This window comes from Sus scrofa, chromosome X, assembly GCF_054392235.1.
Source record: "Sus scrofa isolate SSC_HxYL_T2T_F1_AM1 chromosome X, Sscrofa_HxYL_maternal_Yorkshire_Landrace_v2.0, whole genome shotgun sequence".
In the NCBI taxonomy this organism is placed as follows: Eukaryota; Metazoa; Chordata; class Mammalia; order Artiodactyla; family Suidae; genus Sus; species Sus scrofa.
Window position 1 is genome coordinate 29397414 of NC_139401.1, and position 25510 is coordinate 29422923.

Below are 25510 nucleotides of genomic sequence, written 5' to 3' on the forward strand. Positions count from 1 at the left end.
TTCCACATGTCAGTGAAAGCATTTGATATTGGTGTCTCATTGTCTGACTGACTTCACTTAGCATGATAATTTCTAGGTCCATCCATGTGATTTTTTTTTTTAAGTAATGAAAGTATCTCTGAATGCTATCAACTTCTGAAACTTTTACTGATTAACTCAGCACAGAAACTACCCCCCCCCATTTTCAACTTCAATTGTTCAAACTGATATCATTTCTCCTTCTATCAAATGTGGACCAAAAAAAAACCAAGCTTTGTCGTATGTTTTAGGCCCAGAAAACTGTCAGGAGCATTTTACTAAGCCACTATGGAAGAGAGACAAGCATAGGAAAGCACTATATGAAACACCAGCAGTTACACTGAGTATTTCTCATATACTGCTGACCAACAAAAGCCCTTCTAGGTAAGAAAGAAGAAAACACAAAGTGAGTTCACTGAATGTTCATTTACTTTTAAAAGAATAAACATCATGTATGAGCTCTCATTATATCCTACACTAGCTATGCTTTATAAGCTTATAGAACTTCCTAAAGAGTATTTCATTAATCTTGAAGGCCACATAAAAACCTAAGGATTATGATTTATAGTTAATAAAGGATATTTTTAAAAACAGGCCTTATGTATATCCAAATTATCTCTTAAGACCTTGAATGTTAGGAAACTTAGCAGAAAGGTGTTTTACTAAAATACAGATAGAAAAATATAATTGGAATTGGACCTTTTATTTTTTTTAAAGATAAACTTACAATTTTATTGGAAATATTATAATGAGAAAATTTGACTTTTGATTTTCAGGTGACTCATGAATCCCTAGGTGAATATTATTTTTGCTCTAACAACAACACAGGATTTAGCATCAAGTCTATTTGTATATTTTGGAGATATAAAAATAAGAAAACCTGTCCACATAACTAAGATGGTGGTAATGCAATGACTTTTATGATACTGATGTTTCATTACTTACAATTCTATTTTTTAAGTTTTTTTTAATTTCCTTATATATGTATTTTTTCAACTGCACAGCACTGTGACCCACTGACACATACATGTATACATTCTATTTTCTCACATTATGTGTTCCATCATAATTGACTAGACAGAGCTCCCAGTGCTATGCAGCAGGATCTCATTGCTAATCCATCCCAAAGGCTACATTCTGCATCTTTTTACCCCAAGCTACCAATCCCTCCTACTCCCTCCCTTTCCCCCTTGGCAACCACAAGTCTATTCTCCAAGTCCATGATTTTCTTTACTGTGGAAAGGTTCCTTTGTGCCATATATTAGATTCCAGATATAAGTGATATCATATGGTATTTGTCTTTCTCTTTCTGACTTACTTCACTCAGGATAAGAGTCTCTAGTTCCATACATGTCGCTGCAAATGGCATTATTTTGTTCTTTTTTATGGCTGAGTAGTAGTCCATTGTGTATATATACCACGTCTTTCTAATCCAATCATCTGTTGATGCACATTTCGGTTGTTTCCATGTCTTGGCTATTGTGAATAGGGGTGCAATGAACATGCGATTGCATGGGTCATTTTTAAGGAAAGTTTTGTCTGGATATTTGCCCAAGAGTGGGATTGCTGGGTCATATGGTAGTTCTATGTATAATTTTCTAAGGTACCTCCACACTGTTCTCCATAGTGGTTGTACAAGCTTACATTCCCAGCAACAGTGCAGGAGGGTTCCCTTTTCTCCACACCCCCTCCAGCATTTGTTATTTGTGGACTTATGAATGATGGCCATTCTGACTGGGGTGAGGTGGTATCTCGTGGTAGTTTTGATTTGCATTTCTCTAATAATCAGCAGTGTTGAGCATTCTTTCAAGTGCTTGTTGGCCATCTGTATATCTTCCTTGGAGAAATGTCCATTCAGGCCTTTTGCCCATTTTGCCATTGGGTTGTTGACTTTTTATGCTGTTGAGTTGTATAAGTTGTTTGGATATTTTAGAGATTAGGCCCTTGTCAGTTGCATCATTTGACAATATTTTCCCCCATTATGTAAGTTGTCTTTTTGTTTTCTTTTTGGTTTTCCTTGCTGTGCAAAAGCTTGTCAGTTTGATTAGGTCCCCACTGGTTTATTTTTGCTCTTATTTCTGTTGCTTTGGGAGACTGACCTGAGAAAATATTCGTAAGGTTGATGTCAGAGAAAGTTTTGCCTATGTTCTCTTCCAGGAGTTTGATGATATCTTGTCTTATATTTAATTCTTTCAGCTATTTTGAGTTTATTTTTGTGCATGGTGTGAGGGTGTGTTCTAGTTCCATTGATTTGCACACAGCTGTCCAGTTTTCCCAGCAATGCTTGCTGAAAAGACTGTCTTTTTCCCATTTTATATTCTTGCCTCCTTCGTCAGAGTTTAATTGACCATAGGTGTCTGGGTTTCTTTCTGGGTTCTCCATTCTGTTCCATTGGTCTGTCTGTCTGTTTTGGTACCAGTACCACACTGTCTTGATGACTGTGGCTTTGTAATATTGCCTGAAGCCTGGGAGAGTTATGCCTCCCGCTTGGTTTTTGTTCCTCAGAACTGCTTTGGCAATTCTGGGTCTTTCATGCTTCCATATAAATTTTTGGATTGTTTATTGTACTTCTGTGAAAAATGTCATGGGTAATTTGATAGGGATTGCATTGAATCTATAGATTGCTTTGGGTAGTATGGCCATTTTTACTATATTAATTTTTCCAATCCTTGAACATGGAATATCTTTCCATTTCTTTGAATCTTCTTTAATTTCCTTGATTAATCTTTTACAGCTCTCAGCATATAAGTCCTTTACCTCCTTGGTCAGGTTTATTTCCAGGTATTTGATTTTTTAGGGTGCAATTTTAAAAGGTATTGTGTTTCTGTATTCCTTTTCTAATATTTCATTGTGAGTATACAGAAATGTGACTGATTTCTGAATGTTAATCTTATATCCTGCTACTTTGCTGAATGTGTTGATCAGTTCAAGTAGTTTTGGGGTTGACTCCTTAGGGTTTTCTATATATAGTATCATGTCATCTGCATACAGTGACGGTTTTACCTCTTCTCTTCCTATTTGCATGCCTTTTATTTCTTTTCTTTGTCTGATTGCTAGAATTTCCAGTACTATGTTGAATAACAGTGGTGAGAGTGGGCATTCCTGTCTTGTTCCAGATTTTAGTGGGAAGGCTTTCAGCTTTTCTCCATTGAGTATTGTATTTGCTGTAGGTTTGTCATAAATGGCTTTGATTATGTTAAGGTATGTTCCCTCTATACCCAGTTTGGTAAGAGTTTTGATCATGAATGGATGGACTTTTTCAAATGCTTTTTCTGCATCTATTGAGATCATCATGTGGTTTTTGACTTTTGTTAATGTGGTGTATGACATTGATTGATTTACTTATTTTGAACCATCCTTGTGAACCTGGGATGAATTCCACCTGGTCGTGGTGTACGATCTTTTTGATATGTGGTTGGATTCAGTTGGCTAGAATTTTGTTGAGAATTTTTGGGTCTAAATTCATCAAAGATATTGGTCGATAGTTTTCTTTTCTGGTGGTATCTTTATCTGGTTTTTGAATTAGACTGATGGTGGCATCATAGAATGTCTTTGGGAGTGTTCCTTCTTCAACCTTTTAAAAATGTTTAAGGAGGATGGGTATAATTTCCTCTTTGTATGTTTAGTAGAATTCTCCTGTGAAGCCGTCTGGTCCAGGGCTTTTATTTGCAGGGAGTTTTTTTATGACGTATTCAATTTCATTTCTAGTGATTGGTCTGTTCAGTTGGTCTCTTTCTTCTTGATTCAGTTTTTGCAGGCTGTAGGTCTCTAGAAAGATGTCTGTTTATTCTAGGTTTTTTAATTTGTTGGCATATAGTTGTTAATAGTATTCTCTAATGGTTTTTCTGTATTTCTGTAGTATCCATTGTTACTTCTCCTTTTTCATTTCTTATTTTGTTTATTTGGGATTTTTCTCTCCACTTCTTGGTGAGTCTAGCCAGAGGTTTGTCAATTTTGTTTACCTTTACAAAGAACCAGCTCTTGGTTTGATTGAATTTTGTCTATTGTTTTTTGAATCTCTATTTTATTGATTTCCTCTCTGATCTTTATGATTTCCTACCTTCTATTGACTTTAGGTTTTGCTTGTTCTTCTTTTTCTAATTCATTCAGGTGGTGGGTTAAGTTGTCAATTTGAGATTTTTCTTCTTTTTTGAGGAATGCCTGTATTGCTATGAACTTCCCTCTGAGCACTGCTTTTGCAGCATCCCATAGATTTTGAGTGGTTGTGTTCATTATCATTTGTCTCAAAGTATGTTTTGATTTCCTATTGACCCACTGATTTTTTAGTAGCATGTTGTGTAGTCTCCATGTAGTAGGTTTTTTCTCACTTCTTTTTCTGTGGTTGATTTCTAGTTTCATGCCATTGTGGTCAGAGAAGATACTTGAAATAATGAAATAATGTCTATACTCTTAAATGTGTTGAGGTTAATATTGTGCCCCAATATATGATCAATTATTGAGAATGTTCCATGTGCACTTGAGAAGAAGGTATATTCTGATTTTTTTGGATGTAATGTCCTGAAAATGTCAATTAAGTCTAACTTTTCTATTGTTTCATTTAGAATCTCTGTTGCTTTATTGATTTTCTGTCTAGAATATCTGTCCATTGATGTGAGTGGGGTGTTCAAGTCTCCTACTATGATTGTATTCCCATCAATTTCTTCTTTTATGTCAGTTAATGTAATGTCTGGTTTTGATTTGTGGTTGCCCTGTTTTTTAAGTATGATAACCCCTTCCTATATTTGCTTGCTTTAGCCTGATAATCATATAGGCTCAAACACATCCTCAAAAAAAAAAAAAGAAAAAGAATCTAATTTTTCCTACTTCCCTTGCCCTCACCAAACTCATTGTATGAGTTTGATGTTTTTTTTCTTTTTCTATTAACATCTTCATGTTTAGATCAGTATGCTGGCTTATTTAAGCGACTGCTTTCCAATTGTGGTTTCCTCCATCCTCGATTTTCCTCCTTTTTTTTTTTTTTTAAATTTAGAAAAGCCCTTTCAGTATTTCTTTTGGAAAGGGCTTCTCTAAATTTGGACATTTCATTTTAGTGCAACCTCCCCACATAAGAAGAAAACAAAATACCCTTTAAGTCATAAGGTACTATATGTGTTTTAGGACAGATGCTATTGACTGTATTACCTCTAAGTAAACCAAGACCTAGGTCGATTCCTTATAGTTTTCCTCCAGTTAAAGCTAAACCCTTTCTTAAAAGGACACTCATTCCTAAAGTCATGCTTTCCTTCTCAAAGAGAGCATTTGTAGTTTCCTGTTTCTGCATTTTGTATATAGGAATTGCGAGAAAATGTTAGGAGATTAGCAAGAGATAAATGTGGTTCTTGCCTACATCACTAAGTAGGTCAAATTAGTTGATATAGTGTCCTGAATTTTATCCTGCCCCACTGCAACCTGGGAGATGAGGTGAAAAGAGTACTTTCTAGAAGTACTGGTTGGGTAACAAAGGTAACCCAGAATACAATGTCTTCAATAGATTAGATGTGTATTTTTCTCATCATATAGACCAGTACAGAGAAGTCCAACTGGTCAGATGATTCTGTTTCATGATTTCATTCAGGGACCTAAGTCTATGACATCTTGTTGCTATACCATTTTGTCTTCATGCATAGGATAGATACCAGTTCACTGACATATCTACTTTCCAGCCTATAGGAAAGAGAATCATAAAGTCCAGGGCATGAGGCTTCATCATAAAGGAGATGATTGGGAAACTGTACATATCATTTCTTCACATATCTCATTGGCCTGATCTCTGTCATCTGGCCATATCTACCAGCAAGGGAAGCTAGGAAATATAGTCTGTAGCTGGATAGCCATGTACTCAACTAAAACTTTGGTGGTTATATTACTAAAAGGGAGAGGGATAATAGACACTGGGAGGTATCAGAGTAGACTCTGATCTTTAGGTCCTGCCTAAAGTCTCCCCCACTTTGCAGAGATTTCTGTTGATAAGTCTATTCCAGGATCAGGCCCTCTATCTAAATTCTTTTAGGCAGTTATGGGAAAAGTCAAAATTTCTTGCCGCATCCTTTGGGACTTGATTTTTTGTAGCTTGAAATAATCCACTTGTCAAAAAGACATTTTGGGGTGGCAAGTTTTGCTTTCCTACAATGCCATAAATTTGTGTATCATGCAGGCAGCCAGCAAGAGCTACCATCTGAGTCCTTATGAGAACTTTTGAACCATCTAAAAACAACGTAGTAATATTATGCTCATTTTGTACACCCTTTCCTTTCAAGTGCATGAGATTTCCTCTCCATTCTGGAGGGGCTCTGCCACTGCCTCTCTTCATCTAATTGGGTAATATTCGCACTATTTTATTTAAATTCTTGTATGCAGCCCTCAGGTTTCTGAAAGGCAAAATTTGGCCAAACCTGATGCATGAACTGCAAGTTATCACTTATAGAGAAGTTTAAGTCCCATTATAATAGTAATACTAGTAACAATAATAATTGCTAACAGTTTCTCACCATGGTAGTATGGATGTATATTAAGTCATTTAACTCCAGGTTATTTGTGGTTACTTAAACCTCTTTGCAATCCACTGGGAAACCGAATAAGTTGTTTTATTCTTAAAATCTACAGAAATATGTTCTGAGATAGTATAAAATGCATTTTCATAAGGAAATCTGACACTACAGCTGAATGATGGTTAGCAAATTTAAAAGTGCATGTCTTGTTTTTCTGTGATTCTGTTCCCTTGAAATTTGAGCAGACGTTGTTACATCCTGCAGGAATAACATCCTCCACTATGAGCTTAATATAACCTATCCCTTCCATTTCTTTCCTTTCTTTTGGGATCCTTAGATAAACAAATCTCTGATTTTCAGAGAACTCTCTGTGGTTAAATACTGGCAACTCTTATGTGGCATAGGTCCTAATACTTACTTGGGTAAAATGGCTTAAGCAAAGGGAACTTTCTCTCTCCCTCTCTCTCTTTTTCTCTCTGTGGGTGTGGGTGTGTGTGAGAGAGAGAGAGAAAGAGACAGAGACAGAGAGGTTCTTCATTTCTGAATAAAGCTTTTCTGGAAGAGGAGCCATTCAGTATAACTAATGACAAAAGATAAATACATTTTGTAAACCACTTTGCTTTTCTCTTAAATGGAGGGTCTTTGGCAAAACATTTATCTTTAACCATAGAGTAATTTTAATATCCATGATGAACGGTGCAAATGAAATTAAAATACCCCAATTCAATATCTTAAGAACAAAACGCTTACTATTTCCTAATTCCAACTAGTAAGTTTTCTGAATGCTGATGCTTTTTAATTAGGAAAGAAATTTTCTTTTAATTAAAAAAAAAAAAACAGTTTTTTATTTTTCACTAAGTTACATAGTGTCCTCTAGTGGAGAGAAAAATTTCTGCTCTCAGCAGTTTCAGAAATGGCCAAATGATACCTAATTAGAAGGTTGTACTAAGTATCAAGTGTCCCTACTGCTGATTGGAATCCACTGGTTGGAAGGAAGATGTATTATTTTTCCTCTAAGGCCCCTTCACATTGTGGCCTACTTGAAAGCCTGCTATATGACAAGCATTGTTCTCATTTTAGCAATGAAATAGCAAATGATTTTTTATGATCAATTTTAGAGTGCTTCCTTCGGAAACTGGTAAGGTTGAGCTGACAGTGCACCTTTCTGCCAAAAAGGCAACAGAAGCATTTAGTGCAATTTACTGAAGCTTTTACAGATATCAATTTGAGACAGAAAGAATACCATTATCTTCAGGACTCCAGCCCTGGTTGACTGATATATTTGATGTGTGTGGCTCCCTAGGCCATGGCTTAAAATTTTTCTGTTATTATTTGAAGGAAAACAAACAGAAATGAGGGGGAAAATAAATTAATATGTCTCTTCTCTGTAACCTATAGAATTTGAATGCTAATTTCCTATATTTCAGGTTAAGTATATTAAAGAGTTTTAATGTTATCACTTGGGTATCAGAGATCAGACTGGAGGTGGTTTTTCAATATAAAATAGAAGAGGATAAGGAAGAGCTTTGGTGCTTGACTCTAAATCACATGCCAGGCTTACCTTATCAAAAATTGCATGTTACAGCAAATTAGAGAGCAAAAGGTAGAATAGATGGATAGTTTCTCTTGATAACATGTTAAATAGTTTGGGCTCAAATAGAGTAAAGATAAAATTATATTGCTGATTCTTAGATTTGAAAAAAGAAAGAGGAATGAGAACATTTGTAAATCCTTCAGTATTTGAGCAAATGACAGAGACATAGCACATATATATGAATATCGTGTGTGGCTTATTTGAATGGCAATAATAAGCAATGAGGCCAGCATTGTATTCCTGTTAACAGATAATTTTCAGAAAATGTACAATCATGACTTTCATACAGATATTAAAATGAACACGTTAAAGAGTTTTTGCTCATATGATATGAAAGGAACAGACAGATGTTATGACCTAGTCAAAGGTAAAGTCAAAATAGCATATTAAACAGAGTAACGGGATGTTGAAATAAATTCCAAGTAGAGACAAAATTGATTTTTACCTTGATTAAGGGTGGGGCAAGCCTGGGGGTGGGGTGGGCAGATGGGGAATTAAGTAGAATCACTACCAGACATGAGAGAATTTATTTATCAGTTACCTGCAATTTACAGAGTTGAAAAATAGCTCAAAGACAGTGAAAGAGCTGCAATCTGATAACTCAAAATGGTGTGCAATCGATAAATAAGTAACTTTCCACTGAAACACAAATATTTTTCCTACATTCCTTTGGAAAGTTAATATATTTCTGTAGCTTGGATTGGGCCATCAGTGACCCAGTTGTATGCCCTACTTCTTGTCCGAGTCAGCTATATTTCTACCCACAATTGGCATTATTATGAGCCCTCTTTCCTTTTCCCTACCCTCCCCATTCTTGCTTCCTGCTTCAGTGCCCTGACTGAACATTTTTCCATTCTGTTGCTTTTCTCAGCCCCAACTCCAATTTAAACAGAGTCCAAGGTAAAAAGAAATTGCACTAGATACTTAACTGTAACCACTTGCATGAAAATCCCTGGAACACTCCACACTTGCTGAGTCAAAATCTAGTTTTGGGGAGTCGGGGTAAGTTTTTGGACATTAAGTTCACGAATCACTGGCTCTAGCAAAGAAAAAATATAACATCTGAATCCATATTCAACTAAACTAATGGTATTGTAGAATATATGAGAGTGTAAAATAAAATCTGGCCTGAAAGTCAGTGGAAATTTGCAGGAAGAAACAAGGTTAATGATAGCATTAAGAGTTGCAATACTAAAAGACAAAAAGGGGGGGTGGGGGGTAGTTCCTGTTGTGGCCTAGTGGTTAATGAACCTAACTAGTATCCATGAGGATGAAGGTTCCATCCCTGGTCTTGCTCAGTGGGTTGGGGATCCGGTGTTGACGTGAGCTGTGGTGTAGGTCACAGGTACGGCTCAGATTTCATATTGCTGTGGCTGTGGAGTAGGCTTTAGCAGCTACAGCTCTGATCTGACCCCTAGCCTGGGAATCTCCATATGCTGCTGGTGCATCCCTAAATAGACAAAAGACAGAAAAAAGAATTGCAATACTGGAGTTTCCGTCTCGGCTCAGCGGTTAATGAATCCAACTAGCATCCACGAAGACACAGGTTTGATCCCTGGCCTCACTCAGTGGGTTAAGCATCTGGCATGGCCGTGAGCTCTGATGAAGGTCGAAGACAGGGCTCAGATCTGGCATTGCTGTGGCTGTGGTGTAGGCCAGCGGCTACAGCTCCGATTCAACTCCTAACCTGGGAACTTCCATATGCCATGAGTGCAGCCCTAAAAAGACAAAAAAATAAAAAATAAAAAAAAAGAGTTGCAATACTAATAGCATTTGCTTTAGTTTCTATCAAAATCTAGCTATGACTATTTTCGACTTGAATATCTGAAATATTAATCTCTGTTGACCTTTCTAGGCACTACACTAAATGTACTTGTATTGTTTTTCCTTTTTAATTGAAAACATACTCAGATATCCATTAGATAACAAACACAATAAAGAAAAATTCATAATCATTCTCTATTGTCTAATTTTCTTTGCATTATTTTCCATTCTACCAAGTTTTACTAATTATGTTTTCAAATCTATCATTCATGAACTTTCTTATTATTTCTAAGCTCTAATTCTTCTTTTTTTCTATTTTGCTTTTTAGGGCTGCACCCAAGGCATATGGAAGTTCCCAGCCTAGGGGTTGAATCATGGAGCTGCAGCTGCTGGCCTACACCACAAACACAGCAACACACGATCTCTGACCCAATGAGCGAGGCCAGGGATCAAACCCGCATCTTCATGGATACCAGTCAGATTTGTTTCTGCTGTGCCACAATGGGAACTCCCTAAGCTCTAATTCTAAGAAATGCTTTTTCCTTCACAGATTTGTAAAATAATATATGTTCTCCTAGATAATATATGTTTTATTTTAATATTTAACTCTAATAAATTCCAGTTTTTTTTCATTGTTTCATATGAAACCAATTTTTGTTTCCAGATCATACATTACCTGGAGTTAAGTCTGATAATACATTACCTGGAGTTAAGTCTGGTACAATTTTTGAGCATTTATATTAACTTCTTTTTTTTTTTTTTTTTTTTTTTTTGTCTTTCCTAGGGCCTCATCTGTGACATGTGGAGGTTCCCAAGCTAGGGGTATAATCAGAGCTGTAGCCGGAGGCCTGTGCTAGGGCCACAGCAACGTGAGATCCAAGCCGCATCTGCGACCTACACCACAGCTCATGGCAACGCAATATCCTTAACCCACTGAGCGAGGCCAGGGATCAAATCCACAACCTTATGGTTCCTAGTCAGATTCGTTAACCACTGAGTGTTAACTCCTATGTTAACTTCTTGTTTAAAATATTTTTACTTTTTAACATTTGGAAGCAATTCTTCTCAGTTCTTCTTAAAAAGCATAAGCATTCAGGAATTCCTTTATGGCTCAGGGAGTTAAGGATCCAGCATTGTCACTGCAGCAACTCAGGTCATTGCTGTGGCACAAGTTTGATCCCCGGCCTGGGAATTTTCATATGCTGCAGGAACAGCCAAAAACAAAATGACAAGTATGTAGTAAGGCTATATTTAAAAAAAAAAAAAGCATATGCCTTCAATAATTTACTTAATTTCTATAAATTCTCAACTAAAACTATAAATACATCACAGGGTCTATAACACAACAGTGAGGAAATAAGCATTTAGTTATGGTATTGATAATTACATTCTGTTTTCTAATAAAAGTCCTTTTATCTTGATAGTGTTTTATAATTTTGAACAACACTGGTTATTAGTATAATAATTATATGTAATAATAAATTTTTCATTTAATATTACTGGTAAGAACCACAAAAATACTACTTAATTCACTAAAATGGCTATAATAAAAAAGACAGATAACAGGTGTTGGAAAGCATGGAGAGAAATTGAAACTCTCATGCATTCCTGGAGAGAATGTAAAATGGTACAGCCACTTTGGAAAACAGTTTGGCAATTCCTCAAAGATTCAAACATAGAATTATCTTGTAATGTGGCAGTTCTGTTCCTTGATATATAGCCAAGAGAAATAAAAACATATGTCCACACAAAAATTTTTACAGGAGTGTTCAAACAGCATTATTCATGATAGTGAAAGAGTAGAAACAATGCAAATGTCCATCAGCTGGTGAATGAATACACAAAATATGGTACATGCATACAATGAAATATTATTTCGCCATAAAGAAGAATGAAGTATTGATATATGCTGTGACATAGATGAACCTTGAAAACATTAATGAAGCTAATCAAAAGAAGGCAGAAACAAAAAGCCATGTTCTATATGATTTCATTTATATGGCAGGTCCAGAATAGGCAAATCCATAAAGACAGCAAGTAGAAGTAAATGACCTGTTGCCAAGGGCTGAGAGTGTCAGGGGAAATAGCTAGTGACTGCTAATTGGTTCAGAATTTCTTTTGGGAGGGTGATAAATGTGTCATAAAGCTGATTGTATGACTAGTTGCACAATTATATGACTATACTGAAAACCATCGAATTGTACATTTTAAATGGGTAAATTGATGATATGTGAAATATATCTCAGTAAATGTATTAAAAATATGCATGCCACCAACATCTCTGAAAAGCAATTTTATAGGAAGTAATGTACTGGTAAATGTTAAACAATTGGTTCTCCAAGTGTAATTCTGACTTATAAGTGGTTGATATTTTCATTTGTATTGGCAAGTAAGAGTAAAACATTGAAGATATATGTCAGAACTTTATTTGGTCATCAGTGATATAAAGAAATTCTCTGCTGAATGAGATTGTAATTTTTGGATACCAGAAGACTTTGTTTGTGCTATTACCAGTATATCAGCTATAGATATGACACTTTTAAGTTTACTCTGCATTATTAACATTTTCTCTGTATTATCTTAAGTTTAGGCAATCAACAAAGCAGTAAATCATAGCTTGATTTGTAGTGTTTGTGAGGTAAATACTCCCACCATGGCTAATTGCAGGCTTCCAACATAATCTCACTAAATGTGTATTTGGGAAGAGATGTGCAGTAATACACCATAATATAGCATTTCTGCTGTGCAGATACTGTAGATGAATAATAGAGCAAAATAAATAGGAGGTTTAGAGTTTGGGATATATATTACCCCTTTTTTTAATATAGTCTATTTAATTATAAGTTTCTGTACTTTAATTTTTAATAATGACTGTGTTTAACAACTTGCTTACAGAATTTCTGAAAATGTAATAGTTGACTGTTACAGGCTGATATGAACCAGATCTAGCCCACAAGCGAATTAAAATCTGAATGAGGAGACTGCATTTAATGTTGAAGGCCAGTTTACAAAACAGACTTGGCCTGTTGAGATAGGCTGTAGACATATAACCTTTAATTAATGAAGCTTTGAAAAAGGAACCAAGGGAAAATGAAAGTACAGGAGATATTAAGCAGGTTATTAATTAATTTGAAATTATTTACTGAGTTGCTAATATAGTCCAGACACTGTAATGGGTCCTAGTAATATACAAAGGTAGTTATAGATATAATTTCTGCCTTTGGGGAATGAATACTCTAGTTGTTGGGCTAGACATGCAAACAAACCAACTACTGTAAGGAATATGTTATGATAAATTACAGATATGTTTCAAGGGCTAGAGAAGAGGAAAGGTAGTGACTGACTGTTCTAAAAAACTAAGTCAGTCTTTTAGAGGAGGTGCTGTTTGATTGGGATTTAACAGATGAAGAGTAGTTTAGTAGGTGGAAGTGAGGAGAATTTAGAGCACAGAATATAAAACTAAAAAGTATGAGAATAAGAAATAGATCATGGATGGACTACTCGTAAAACTCAGATGCTAAAACCCTGTTATGTAATGACATGTCCAGCCCAAGGTGCAAACCCAGTCATTTTCTTTTTATTTTCCTAATTCCTGTTTCTTAATTGCCTAATTAACTTTCTAAATAAAATTTGCTAATTATATTTTCCTGATTTTCCTATTGTGTGTACTAATCTCTATCTGCCCTTATTGAGTAAGAGTCCAGCATCTCTCCCTAGGCCCTACCCTGCCCCATCTATCAACTCCTGCTTTTTATTCAGTCTGAGGGGAAGGGGTGATAGTTCTTTATTTCTGCTTTGGAACATTGGTAATACACACTTGGGGTTCAAGGCCAAAGATACTAACAGACACTCATATGATTAGCCACCATTTCCCAAATGAAAAGTACTGAATGGACTCAGCATTCCTCCCCAGCACTTAGGCAGTTGGGTATTCTCAGGTGAGCCTGACTTTGACTGGTCTTTCAGGATTGACTCTACTGGTTTCCTAGTGTCCTTTCCTGAGAAACCGAGCTGTACTTAAGAACAGGAGTAGAACCTTTTGTTCAGCCACACAAATAGGTATAATTAAGAGAAAGAACTCAAAAATCTCTTCACATAACAGATCACTGTTCAAGTTGACTTTCTATCCTGATTGTTTTGAGAAGCAACTTCCAACTCCTTAAATTCTATCTCTCCCTTAGATACACACAGTGTGATGCAGATAAATTATAAAAATTAAAAATATATTTCCTCCCTTATCAGGCTTCCTTGTAATCTCTGCCTTAAGCGCTTCCAATTATTACCTTGAAAAAAGCACAGCAATCTGTAGTCATTGCTATCACCTATGCTTTTTATGTGGAAATAACCCTATCTTTCCATTGATTACTCCTATGTGGTCACAGAGGATTGTAAAATTCTCAGTCCTTCTTGATTCTCTCTGATCCAATCCCAGATTTGCAAATATAGTAAGAGCTATTTCTTTTTTTTAATGAAGTATAGTTGAGTTACAATGTTGTATTAGTTTCAGGTGTACAGCAAAGTGATATAGATATAGAAATATAGATGTTCTTTTTCCGACTCTTTCACCTTGTAGTTTCCTGTGCTATACAGTGGGTCCTTGATTATCTATTTTATATAAAGTAGTATATATCTGTAATCCCAAACTCCTAATTGATCCCCCTTTCCCCACTGGAAACCATAAGTTTGTTTTCTATGTCTACGGGTCTATTTTTGTTTTATATATAAGTTCATATGTATCATTTTTTTAGATTCCACATATAAAAGATATTGTATAATATTTGTCTTTCTCTGGCTTACTTCACTTAGTATGATAATTTCTAGGTCCATTCATGTTGCTGCAAATGGTATTACTTCATTCTTTTTATGGCCGAGTAATATACCTTGGTATGTATGTACCACATCTTTTTTATCCATTCCACTGAAAATGGACATTTAGGTTGCTTCTGTGTCTTGGCTATTGTAAATAGTGATGCAAGGAACATTGGGGTGCATGTCTTTTTGAATTTTTGGTTTCTCCAGATATATGCCCACAAGTGGGATTTCAGGGTCATATGTTAGCTCTATATGGAACCTCCATACTCTTTTCCATAGTGGCTGAACCAATTTACATTCCTATCAACAGTGTAGGAAGGTTCCTTTTCTCCACACCCTCCACACCCTCTCTAGAACTTATTGATTGTAGACCTCTTAATGGCCATTCTGACCAGTGTTAGGCGATAGCTCATTATAGTTTTGATTTGCATTTATCTAATAACTAGCAATAGTGAGCATCTTTTCATGTGCTTTTTGGCCATCTGTCTATCCTCTTAGGAGAAATAGATCTTCTGTTTAGATCCTCTGACCATTTTTTGATTGGTTTCTTTGGGTTTGGGTATGGAGCTATATGAGTTGTTTGTGTACTTTGGAGGTTAATCTTTTGTCAGTCCCATTGTTTGCAAATATTTTCTCCCATTCTATAGGTTGTCTTTTCATTTTGCTTATGGTTTTCTTTGCTGTACAAAAGCTTTTAAGTTTAATTAAATCCCATATGTTTGTTTTTGGTTTTACTTCCATTATTCTAAGAGATGGATTCAAAAGATATTTCTGTGATTTATGTCAAAGAGTGTTCTGCCTATGTTTTCCTCTAGGAGTTTTATAGTATCCAGTCTTACATTTAGGTCTTTAATCCATTTTGAGTTTATTTTTGTGTATGGTGTTAGAGAGCATTTTAATTTCATTCTTTTACATGTAGCTGTCCAATTTTCCTAGCACCACTTATTGAAGAGACTGTCTTTTCTCCATTGTATATTCTTGCCTCCTTTGTCATAGATTAATTGACCATAGGTGTATGTTTTTATTTCTGGGCTTTCTGTCCTATTCCACTGATCTGTATATCTGTTTTTGTGCCAGTACCCTACTCTTTGATCACTTTAGTTTTGTAGTTAATGTGAAGTCAGAATGCCTCCAGCACTATTTTGCATTCTCAGGATTGCTTTGGCTATTCAGGGTCTTTCTTTAAAAATTTTTGTTCTAGTTCTGTGAAAAATGCCATTGGTGATTTGATAGAGATTGCATTGAATTTGTAGGCTGCCTTGAGTAGTTTAGCCATTTCAACTGAATTGATTCTTCCAATTCAAGAACATGGTATATCTTTCTATCTGGAGACTGACATAATCACATCTGCAGTCTAATTTAGCCTGCAGATGTGATTATGTGAGTCTTCTACTTGAAACCTTTCCCCAACTTAGCATTGCCTTTAAATGGAAGCCCCAAATCTTCAACATGGCCTACATGGAAGATTAGGGCTACTGCTGCTCTAGCCTTATCAGTGCTCTGCTCTCCCCCAAATCCTCCCCCACCTCTACCCTCCACATACACTTTAGCATCAGCGACTCAGAAGTTACTTACTTTCTCAAAAGTTCCCTGGCATTCTCTCACACATGCTCTTTCCTCTCTACCTGGAATGCTTTTCTAGTTTTCCATCCATCTTCTTTTATCCCTTCCATGAATTCCACTTTCTGACCCACAGCAAGCCCAGCTCAAGTCTGAGTAGAGTTCTCCTAGGTGCCTCCATAGCACTGCAGATACCCATAGTACTGGAGCTCAAGGCAAGGTAGGTAGTCAAAGATCAGGTGAGCAAAGATGACTGAAAAAGTAGATTGTTTCTTACATGGATGCAGGAGCCATTTACTAATTGTGGCAGCACAAAGCCAATAGGTAAGAGAAATTATGATTTAGGTGATGGAAAATCACTTGATCTGGGAAGGTAGCAGAGTGACAGAAGAAAAAAGTTCAGGTCCCAATGGGGGATTCAGTTGACTTCTCTGCTAAGTAATGTCAGGCTGAATTGCTAATGACCTGATCAGTATTTACAACCTCCCCCACCACCAAATTTAGTAAAACTATAATGGAAAATTTGGTAATTTCTGGAGATTTCTCCTTACGAGTTCTAGTCATTAACTCCTACCTAAAAGCTAGAATTTGATCCCTTAAAACATGTATTGTGTAAATTATTGATAAGTAAAATTTTAAACTCTGTAATATATGTTGATTCTGTTGACATGTGATATTAATCATCACGCCATGTAGTATTTTGAGATTTACTATTGAATTTATGACTATTTTGACACTGTAACAGGTAGTTCAGTTGCATAAAAGCTAGCACTCTTATAAAAATGTAAAAGCAAAGAATACTGGATTTTAAATTGTTTTTTAACATTAGAAGAACCTATTTAGAGCTCCATTTTGCCTCTTAGGAGTTGATGATGACTATTTTATATAGAATCAAAGTCCATAAGGAATCACTTATTTGAAGAACATTCAGACGTAAAGATAAGATTAAAAAGGAGAAGAAGGCTATATCATGCCATATTAGAAGAACATGAATTTAGTTATGAAATATCCTTACACATTGGGCATAATTAAGATAATAATGTTAATTATATCTAATGAGAATATTCTTCTTGTGGAACTTGGAAAATAGAGTTTACATATAGGTTTACCCATACCAGGACTTATAAAGTGTGCTTCTCTAAGTGCATTATGCTTTTCTCTGGGTTTCTGTTGTAGAATCACTCATAAGTACAGTTTTGGGAGATCTTCACTATTAACTCATGGCTTAGCACTGAGGCAGCCAGTCTTTTTTTTTTTTTTTTTTTTTGAAGTATATTTGGCTTCCAGTTTTTAGGAACTTCCTTCTCTTCAACATAAAGTCATAGAGTCCTCTAGAATATTCTCAGGAATTTGTCAAATAGAGGAAGTTTCTTTACTTCAGATGCCAATAAGGGTGTCCATGGGGCCTAGTTTTCAGCCTTTAGTATAGTACTAGATAGTTCACCTGCCCCAGTCCAAGCTGGAGTAGGCCCTGAAAGTCTCCCTCTGTCCCGTCCCACAATTTCTAGCTCCACTTGGAGGCATAAAGATCTTAAAACTACAATAGTACTGGAATATTTCAGTTCTCCAATGCTGTCCGAGGCTAGGGGAAAACCAAGTGTTTGCAAAATTGCATAACCTGTTCAGAAATACACTGTATTTTCTGCAGGCATTAAATTCATTTCCACCTTTAGTCAGAGATCTCTACTTACCTTCTTAAGTAATCAACCAATCTATATTCACCATTACAATGATATCTCTTGAGTAGCATATTGAAAGAAACTCACCTTAACAGTAGTATTATTGATTTTACAATCTAATAAACAAATATTTATTCTCATGAGTTTTTTATTTGTATTGTAATGTGCTTTTCTACCTGAATGTATGTTGTTTCCTTAATTAAAATACTATTCCTCACAAAGTAAAAATATTCTATTAACATTTTTAGGAGGTCCTAGAATTTACAGTTCCATTTTGGTCCCATCGAAAGGTTTTATTCTCTTTTTGTTTCCCACATTCAGAACTGAGAAATGTGTTTTACTGCCTTTAAAAAAATCATATAATGGTTCCCGCTACTGTGGTACAGTGGATTAAGAATCCTGCAGAAGCCCAGGCTGCTGCTGAGAGGCGGGTTTGATTCCTGGAACAGTGGGTTAAGGATCCAGTGTTGTCCCAGATGTGGCATAGGCCACAGGTGTGGCTCGTATTCAATCCCTGGCCCCGGAACTTCAAGTGCCATGAGTGTGGCCATTAAAAAAAATTATATTATCAATATTATGTAATGTCTGATATCATGCTTTGAGAAGGGCACAGCACCTCTGTAATATCCTTCCCAATATTTCAAAACCTCAGTCTAATCCTGTGGAAACATCTCTCAAACGTAAATGGAAGAACCATCTATAAAATAACTAACCAATCTTCAAGCTGTCAAAAGCACATTTTAGAAACTTGACAAAAATAGAAAATATGTAAAAAATATTATTTTAGAAAGATGTTTCATTAAATCTATGAAGTGATTTAAATGTTACCTTCCAGTTAGCCTAAAATAAGAGTGTACAAATAGTTGTATAACACATTTCCATCATTTCTCTCCACAGGCGATTCCGCTAATCTAACCTGCAGAGCTTTCTTTGGGTACAGTGGAGACGTCAGTCCTTTAATTTACTGGATGAAAGGAGAGAAGTTTATTGAAGATCTGGATGAAAATCGAGTTTGGGAAAGTGACATTAGGTATAGTAATTTTTTTTTCTTTTAACTTGGAAAGTCAAGATTAACATTTGCCCTGTTGGTGAAAAGAATGTGAGCTAAAAGAGAAGAGGTTTTTTCTTTTTTTTTTTTTTTTTTTTTGGTCAGGTGTTACTATTAAAATTTCTTAAAATTGCAGCATTTAATGGCAAAGAGACAAAATGCTGTTAAGAAAGTGACTATGAATGCCATTTGCAAAGAATTTAAGAGAAATAGGAGTTCCTGTTGTGTCTCAGCGGGTTAACAACCCAACTAGTATCCATGAGGATGCAGGTTTGATTCCTGACCTTTCTCAGTAGTTTAAGGATACAGCATGGCACAAGCTGCAGCATGGGTCGCAGATGTGGCTCTGATTCAGTGTTGCAGTGTCTGTGGTGTAGATCTCAGCTGCTGCTCCAGTTCAAACCTAGGAACTTCCAAATGCTGCATTGTGCAGCTGTATAAAGAAAAAAAAAAAAGAACTTAAGAGAAAAAGGAATTTTTCACTAAGGAAAAAACTGAACATGAGACAGAAAATAGTATCAAATATGGAAAATGTGGTTTGTTCCTTTGGTTTATAAGAGCTCTTTTTTTGTTGTTGAGAGGAAATATTAACAAGGTGCTAAGACTCAACCAAACACAATCTCTGTCGTTTTCTTTTTATGGTTTTACATATTTGAGGCATCATGTAGCACTTAATAGAAATGATAAATAATATAAAATGTTTTTATTACTTTTTTAGTCTGAATTTAAGGTCTAAATATTAATATAATGGTAATAATAGAGAGTAATCATTAAAATATCCATTTCAAGAGCATAATGCTTAAACTTCTTGCCTTTTTTAAAAAAAATAATATATTTGTTCATTTACTTTTAAGTATTGAGGTATTCAGTTATGACTAAAATTATTCTTGGATGCAAATGCTCATTTTTAATCATAATGTAAATAAGTATATTAAATAAGTTATTACTTATTATGTAAATGAGTTATAAGTGACTCAAAATGCTGATAATTTGTAAACATCCTCCCATCTAAAGATCACCTCTTCTGGTTATATATGAGTGTTTTAACCAGATTCTTGTTCTTAAATATGAGGACTTTTAAAACTTGATAAAAGGCATAAGAGGAAAAGGTTTTCAGTAGAAATTAAAAACCTATAAAACTGTCACATAAGGTTATTTCTATTGGGATTTTCTTCCTAGCAGCAAATGCACAAGAATATTACACTGAAATTGAGTTCTGAAACGCCCAGATAAGCAATTTTTCAATATGTACTAAAATGTTTATCTGCCATTTTTTTCTATTTAAAATTTCACTATTATAGTTATACACTTTGAAATGCTAAGGTTAAAGAAGGACAATAAACCTCCTAAAATTCCTCCTGTCTCCTTTCGTGGGTGCTCAGGGAATGTTCTAGAAAGGTATTTTTCTTTAATTCTGCATTAGGAAGTATTGTGAAGAGAGGAGTTACCGAACAGGTAGGAGGGTGGAGGGGGAAACTTTGCAAGCAGGGAAAGGGAGCCCTACTTTGAAGTTCCATTTGCTCTAAAAAGATTGTTAAAATCCTTGACCGTGAGGTTAGTGAGCATTTGCCATTCATTTTAAGTGTCAGAATTAAACACTTCAGAACATTTAGTCTACAGGTTTGTAATTTCATATTTCATATTGATTTATACCATTTTTAAAAAAGGCAGGCTGGAGGTTTCAACTGAAATATCAAAATAACTCAGGACTTTTCTAGTCTTTTCTTTTTCAAATTAACCTGATAGATAATTAGTCCTCTAGCCTAAGATATTATAATTTCTTATCTCACCCTTACATTATATTTCTTCTTAAAGGGAATGCAGTTTGTAAACTTTTCTTCAAGGTCTCTCTCACCTCTTTATTATGACAGTGTGATTGTCCTGCTAAGAGAGATAATTAACTGCAGCTTCATTAGCATCTACAAAGACAAGCCTCCTTATTAGAAGTGAAGAAGAAAAGGGCATGATATAATTTAATTAAGATAGCGTCAACCCATAAACAAATTTGAAGCACAGATGCTATAGTTTTTTTCACATCAGATTCAGATTCATCTAAATTTTTTTCTTTTTCATGTATGTGTATGTTCGTGTGGGGGTTTTTTGTTTCGATTTTGCTTTATCTTTTAGAATCCTCAAGGAACATCTTGGGGAACAGGAAGTTTCCATCTCATTAATTGTGGACTCTGTAGAAGAAGGTGACTTGGGAAATTACTCCTGTTATGTTGAAAATGGAAATGGACGTCGGCATGCCAGTGTTCTCCTTCACAAACGGGGTGAGTATAACCTTCTAAGCTTGAGTGGTTGACTGAACCTTTATTGGAAGAGAAATAATTGGAAGCAAAAAAAAATTTTTTTAACGCAAATTTACCCTAAATAAAATAATCACATTAACATTAGCCCATCAAGGCAGATAACACAGTGGATAGGTGACTAGCCCAGGAGCTAGAATCAAATTTAGATTCCTTGCTCTGTTTTAATACCAGCTATATAACCTTAGAAATGCTGTATAACTTTCTCTTAAGCTTTGGTTTCCTGTTTATATGAGATTGGTAAAATAGTATCAACTTTTCAGTGTGCTTTAAGGATGAAAGAACATAGTAAATGTGAAGAGCTTGGCATGGAGCCTCTACACAGGAAGGATTTAGTTATATGCTATTTGTTATTATTAGAAATAGGCAAACCAATTAAAAATAACCAAGATAGTTTTAAGTCAAAGATTGTGCTCCTTATCGAAAGATTGTTCCTTGAGTGTAAGAATTATGTCCAATGGATTCCCCACTGTAGTACTTTGTAACTTTTTCCCTGCCTTGGATAATTTTCATATGGGTAATATCTTCCCAGGATAATTATAATAATTCACTAATGAATTATTATGCAATTATTATTCATGAATAATAATTCAGGTAAGGTAGGTTGTGGTTGAGTGTAACATCTGCTACACTAAATCTGATTCCACAGCAACCCCAACACCTTACACACAGAGCTAAAATATATATAAACATACATTGATTGTTTGAAATTATAGACAGTTGTAAAATTTGAGCCATGTCTTATAGTTGGTGAAATTTTTCATGTACATCACAAGAGAAAAATATATTTTTTTACATTATGCTAAGTGAAAACTTTCTTCATGTTCTCCTACTCAGCAAATTTACAGTGATTTTAATTTCAAAGTACATGTTTAATCCTGAACTTTTTGAGGTTGCAAAAGAAAGAGAATGCTGAAGACTGTTCCCTTCACTTTATTGGACAGTAGATTCCCTTTGAATAATGTTACTGAAAGCTATTAACACAGACACCTCTGTTGTCAAGGTGGCTACAATATTAAAATAGTTTACTTTGTGGGGGATGTTAATAGAGGGAAAAAGTAAGCAGCAGCTAGTAAGGAATATAATTGTTTCTCTAGCTTAACATATAATCAGTCAATGAAGGGGTTTGGAATAGAAATATACATATAAAAGAACAGAAACAGCTTCTCAGCATTGGAAGCAACTTAAATGTTGTATAATTTAACTACTCTGTAACATCTTCCCTGGTGATCTGTCAGCTTATACTGGATCATGTTCCCCCTCAAGGAAGCCAATTCTATCTTTGGAAGAACCTACCTAATAGAAAGCAGCCCTATTTCTGCCTACGCCTTGACCTCACTTTTAATCCCTCTTCCTCAAAATAGCCCTTCAAAAGTCTGATGACAGTCACCATAATCCTTCTGAGTCTTTACTTCCCTAGATTCAACTTCTTTAGTTCTTTTTATTCACTTTTCTTTCATGTGGATAAAATACTTTCATCATTCTGGTCACTGTCTTAAACATGTTCTAATTAAAGAATCTGAATTATTCCTCAACAAGAGAGGTAGTGTAGAAAAGATATAGGGCACACATAAAAATCTTTTGTCTGAAGAACATATATTTCTTCTTAGGACAAGGTAGGAGTGACAGTTAAGTAGAGATCATAAGGAGAGCAGAAGGAAACTGAATTGTTTCCAAGGAGGATACAGCTATTAAAGCTCTCTTCCAGCAGACAGGCACACAGCTAGGAAGGGTCAAACACCCCCCAGGCTATTTTTAGCAAGTGTGGCCTAAGGTTAAGTTGCCCATAGCTATAAAAGCTTCCAGTACTACAAAAAATAAATGATTGTGAAGAATCAAGGAAATTGTTTGAAAAAACTTTTCTGAATCTCTCAGACTCCCTAAACATGAGTAGAAAATTGTGGACATTGTTAGAGCACTCTTCAGTACTTAAATCTTCCAGTATTTTTTCAAATAGGTATTTATGCTGGTAGCATTTTATTCTTTTTTTAATTTTTTTATTTTTGTTATTGTTATTTTTTTATAGTTATTTCCCCAATCAATTTTATTTTCCACAGCACAGCATGGTGACCCGTTATATATACATGTACACATTCTATTTTCTCACATTATCATGCTTCATCATAAGTGACTAGACAGAGTTCCCAGTGTTACACAGCAGGATCTCGCTGCTAATCCATTCCAAAGGCAATTATCTATTAACCCCAAGCACCCAATTCATCCCACTCCCTGCCCCTCCCCCTTGGCAACCACAAGTCTATTCTCCAAGTCCATGATTTTCTTTACTGTGGAAAGGTTCCTTTGTGCCATATATTAGATTCCAGATATAAGTGATATCATATGGTATTTGTCTTTCTCTTTCTGACTTACTTCACTCAGGATAAGAGTCTCTAGTTCCATACATGTCGCTGCAAATGGCATTATTTTGTTCTTTTTTATGGCTGAGTAGTAGTCCATTGTGTATATATACCACGTCTTTCTAATCCAATCATCTGTTGATGCACATTTCGGTTGTTTCCATGTCTTGGCTATTGTGAATAGGGGTGCAATGAACATGCGATTGCATGGGTCATTTTTAAGGAAAGTTTTGTCTGGATATTTGCCCAAGAGTGGGATTGCTGGGTCATATGGTAGTTCTATGTATAATTTTCTAAGGTACCTCCACACTGTTCTCCATAGTGGTTGTACAAGCTTACATTCCCAGCAACAGTGCAGGAGGGTTCCCTTTTCTCCACACCCCCTCCAGCATTTGTTATTTGTGGACTTATGAATGATGGCCATTCTGACTGGGGTGAGGTGGTATCTCGTGGTAGTTTTGATTTGCATTTCTCTAATAATCAGCAGTGTTGAGCATTCTTTCAAGTGCTTGTTGGCCATCTGTATATCTTCCTTGGAGAAATGTCCATTCAGGCCTTTTGCCCATTTTGCCATTGGGTTGTTGACTTTTTATGCTGTTGAGTTGTATAAGTTGTTTGGATATTTTAGAGATTAGGCCCTTGTCAGTTGCATCATTTGACACTATTTTCCCCCATTATGTAAGTTGTCTTTTTGTTTTCTTTTTGGTTTTCCTTGCTGTGCAAAAGCTTGTCAGTTTGATTAGGTCCCCACTGGTTTATTTTTGCTCTTATTTCTGTTGCTTTGGGAGACTGACCTGAGAAAATATTCGTAAGGTTGATGTCAGAGAAAGTTTTGCCTATGTTCTCTTCCAGGAGTTTGATGATATCTTGTCTTATATTTAATTCTTTCAGCTATTTTGAGTTTATTTTTGTGCATGGTGTGAGGGTGTGTTCTAGTTCCATTGATTTGCACACAGCTGTCCAGTTTTCCCAGCAATGCTTGCTGAAAAGACTGTCTTTTTCCCATTTTATATTCTTGCCTCCTTCGTCAGAGTTTAATTGACCATAGGTGTCTGGGTTTCTTTCTGGGTTCTCCATTCTGTTCCATTGGTCTGTCTGTCTGTTTTGGTACCAGTACCACACTGTCTTGATGACTGTGGCTTTGTAATATTGCCTGAAGCCTGGGAGAGTTATGCCTCCCGCTTGGTTTTTGTTCCTCAGAACTGCTTTGGCAATTCTGGGTCTTTCATGCTTCCATATAAATTTTTGGATTGTTTATTGTACTTCTGTGAAAAATGTCATGGGTAATTTGATAGGGATTGCATTGAATCTGTAGATTGCTTTGGGTAGTACAGCCAATTTTACAATATTGACTTTTCAAATAAAAGCACTAACAAGCACAAAAGAGTCCTTCAAGGTCATGTAGTCCAAAAACTACTCTTACAGTTCGTGTTTGCCTCCCTTTTAAGGGAGCTGTAGCAAATAAAGCATCATTTCACAAAGGCAGCAATGCCTGTCCTCTCCTGCCCTTGAGAGGCTTATAATCAGGTGGAATGATCTGTCCCAACCTGCTTTGGGGAAAAAGAAAGGCTTTTAATTAACAGATGTCATAACCGCAAGTTTACCAGCCCTGAAAGTTTCAGGAGGTCAAAGCCCAGCACATGTGAGCTGGAGGTTTGGGTCTTTGATCATAGGGTCCCTAAAAGAGTCCATTTGCTACTATGCTAGCAGTTATGTAACCACCAGATGAGTTGCTCTATTGCTCAGAAGACTAAAGCTCAAAGAAGGAACTGGAAGCTGTCACTATGAATCATATTGTTCTGTCATTGACTCATAAATCGCTTCACTATCCTACAGGCCTTCAAAGTCTTTTTTAAAACCTCCATAGAGAGCTATGTTAAA

At 35.7% G+C, this 25510-nt stretch overlaps 1 protein-coding gene across 2 annotated transcripts in view; it reads left to right on the forward strand.

Moving 5' to 3' along the window:
• IL1RAPL1 (interleukin 1 receptor accessory protein like 1) overlaps positions 1–25510 on the forward strand; it is a 1404779-nt gene that overhangs the window by 1333265 nt on the left and 46004 nt on the right. For both annotated transcript variants that reach the window (XM_003360251.6, XM_021080210.2), the window contains exons 7-8: positions 18813–18945; positions 21091–21236. In XM_003360251.6, coding sequence (XP_003360299.3) covers positions 18813–18945; positions 21091–21236 — 279 coding nt within the window. The remainder of the gene's footprint in view (positions 1–18812; positions 18946–21090; positions 21237–25510) is intronic.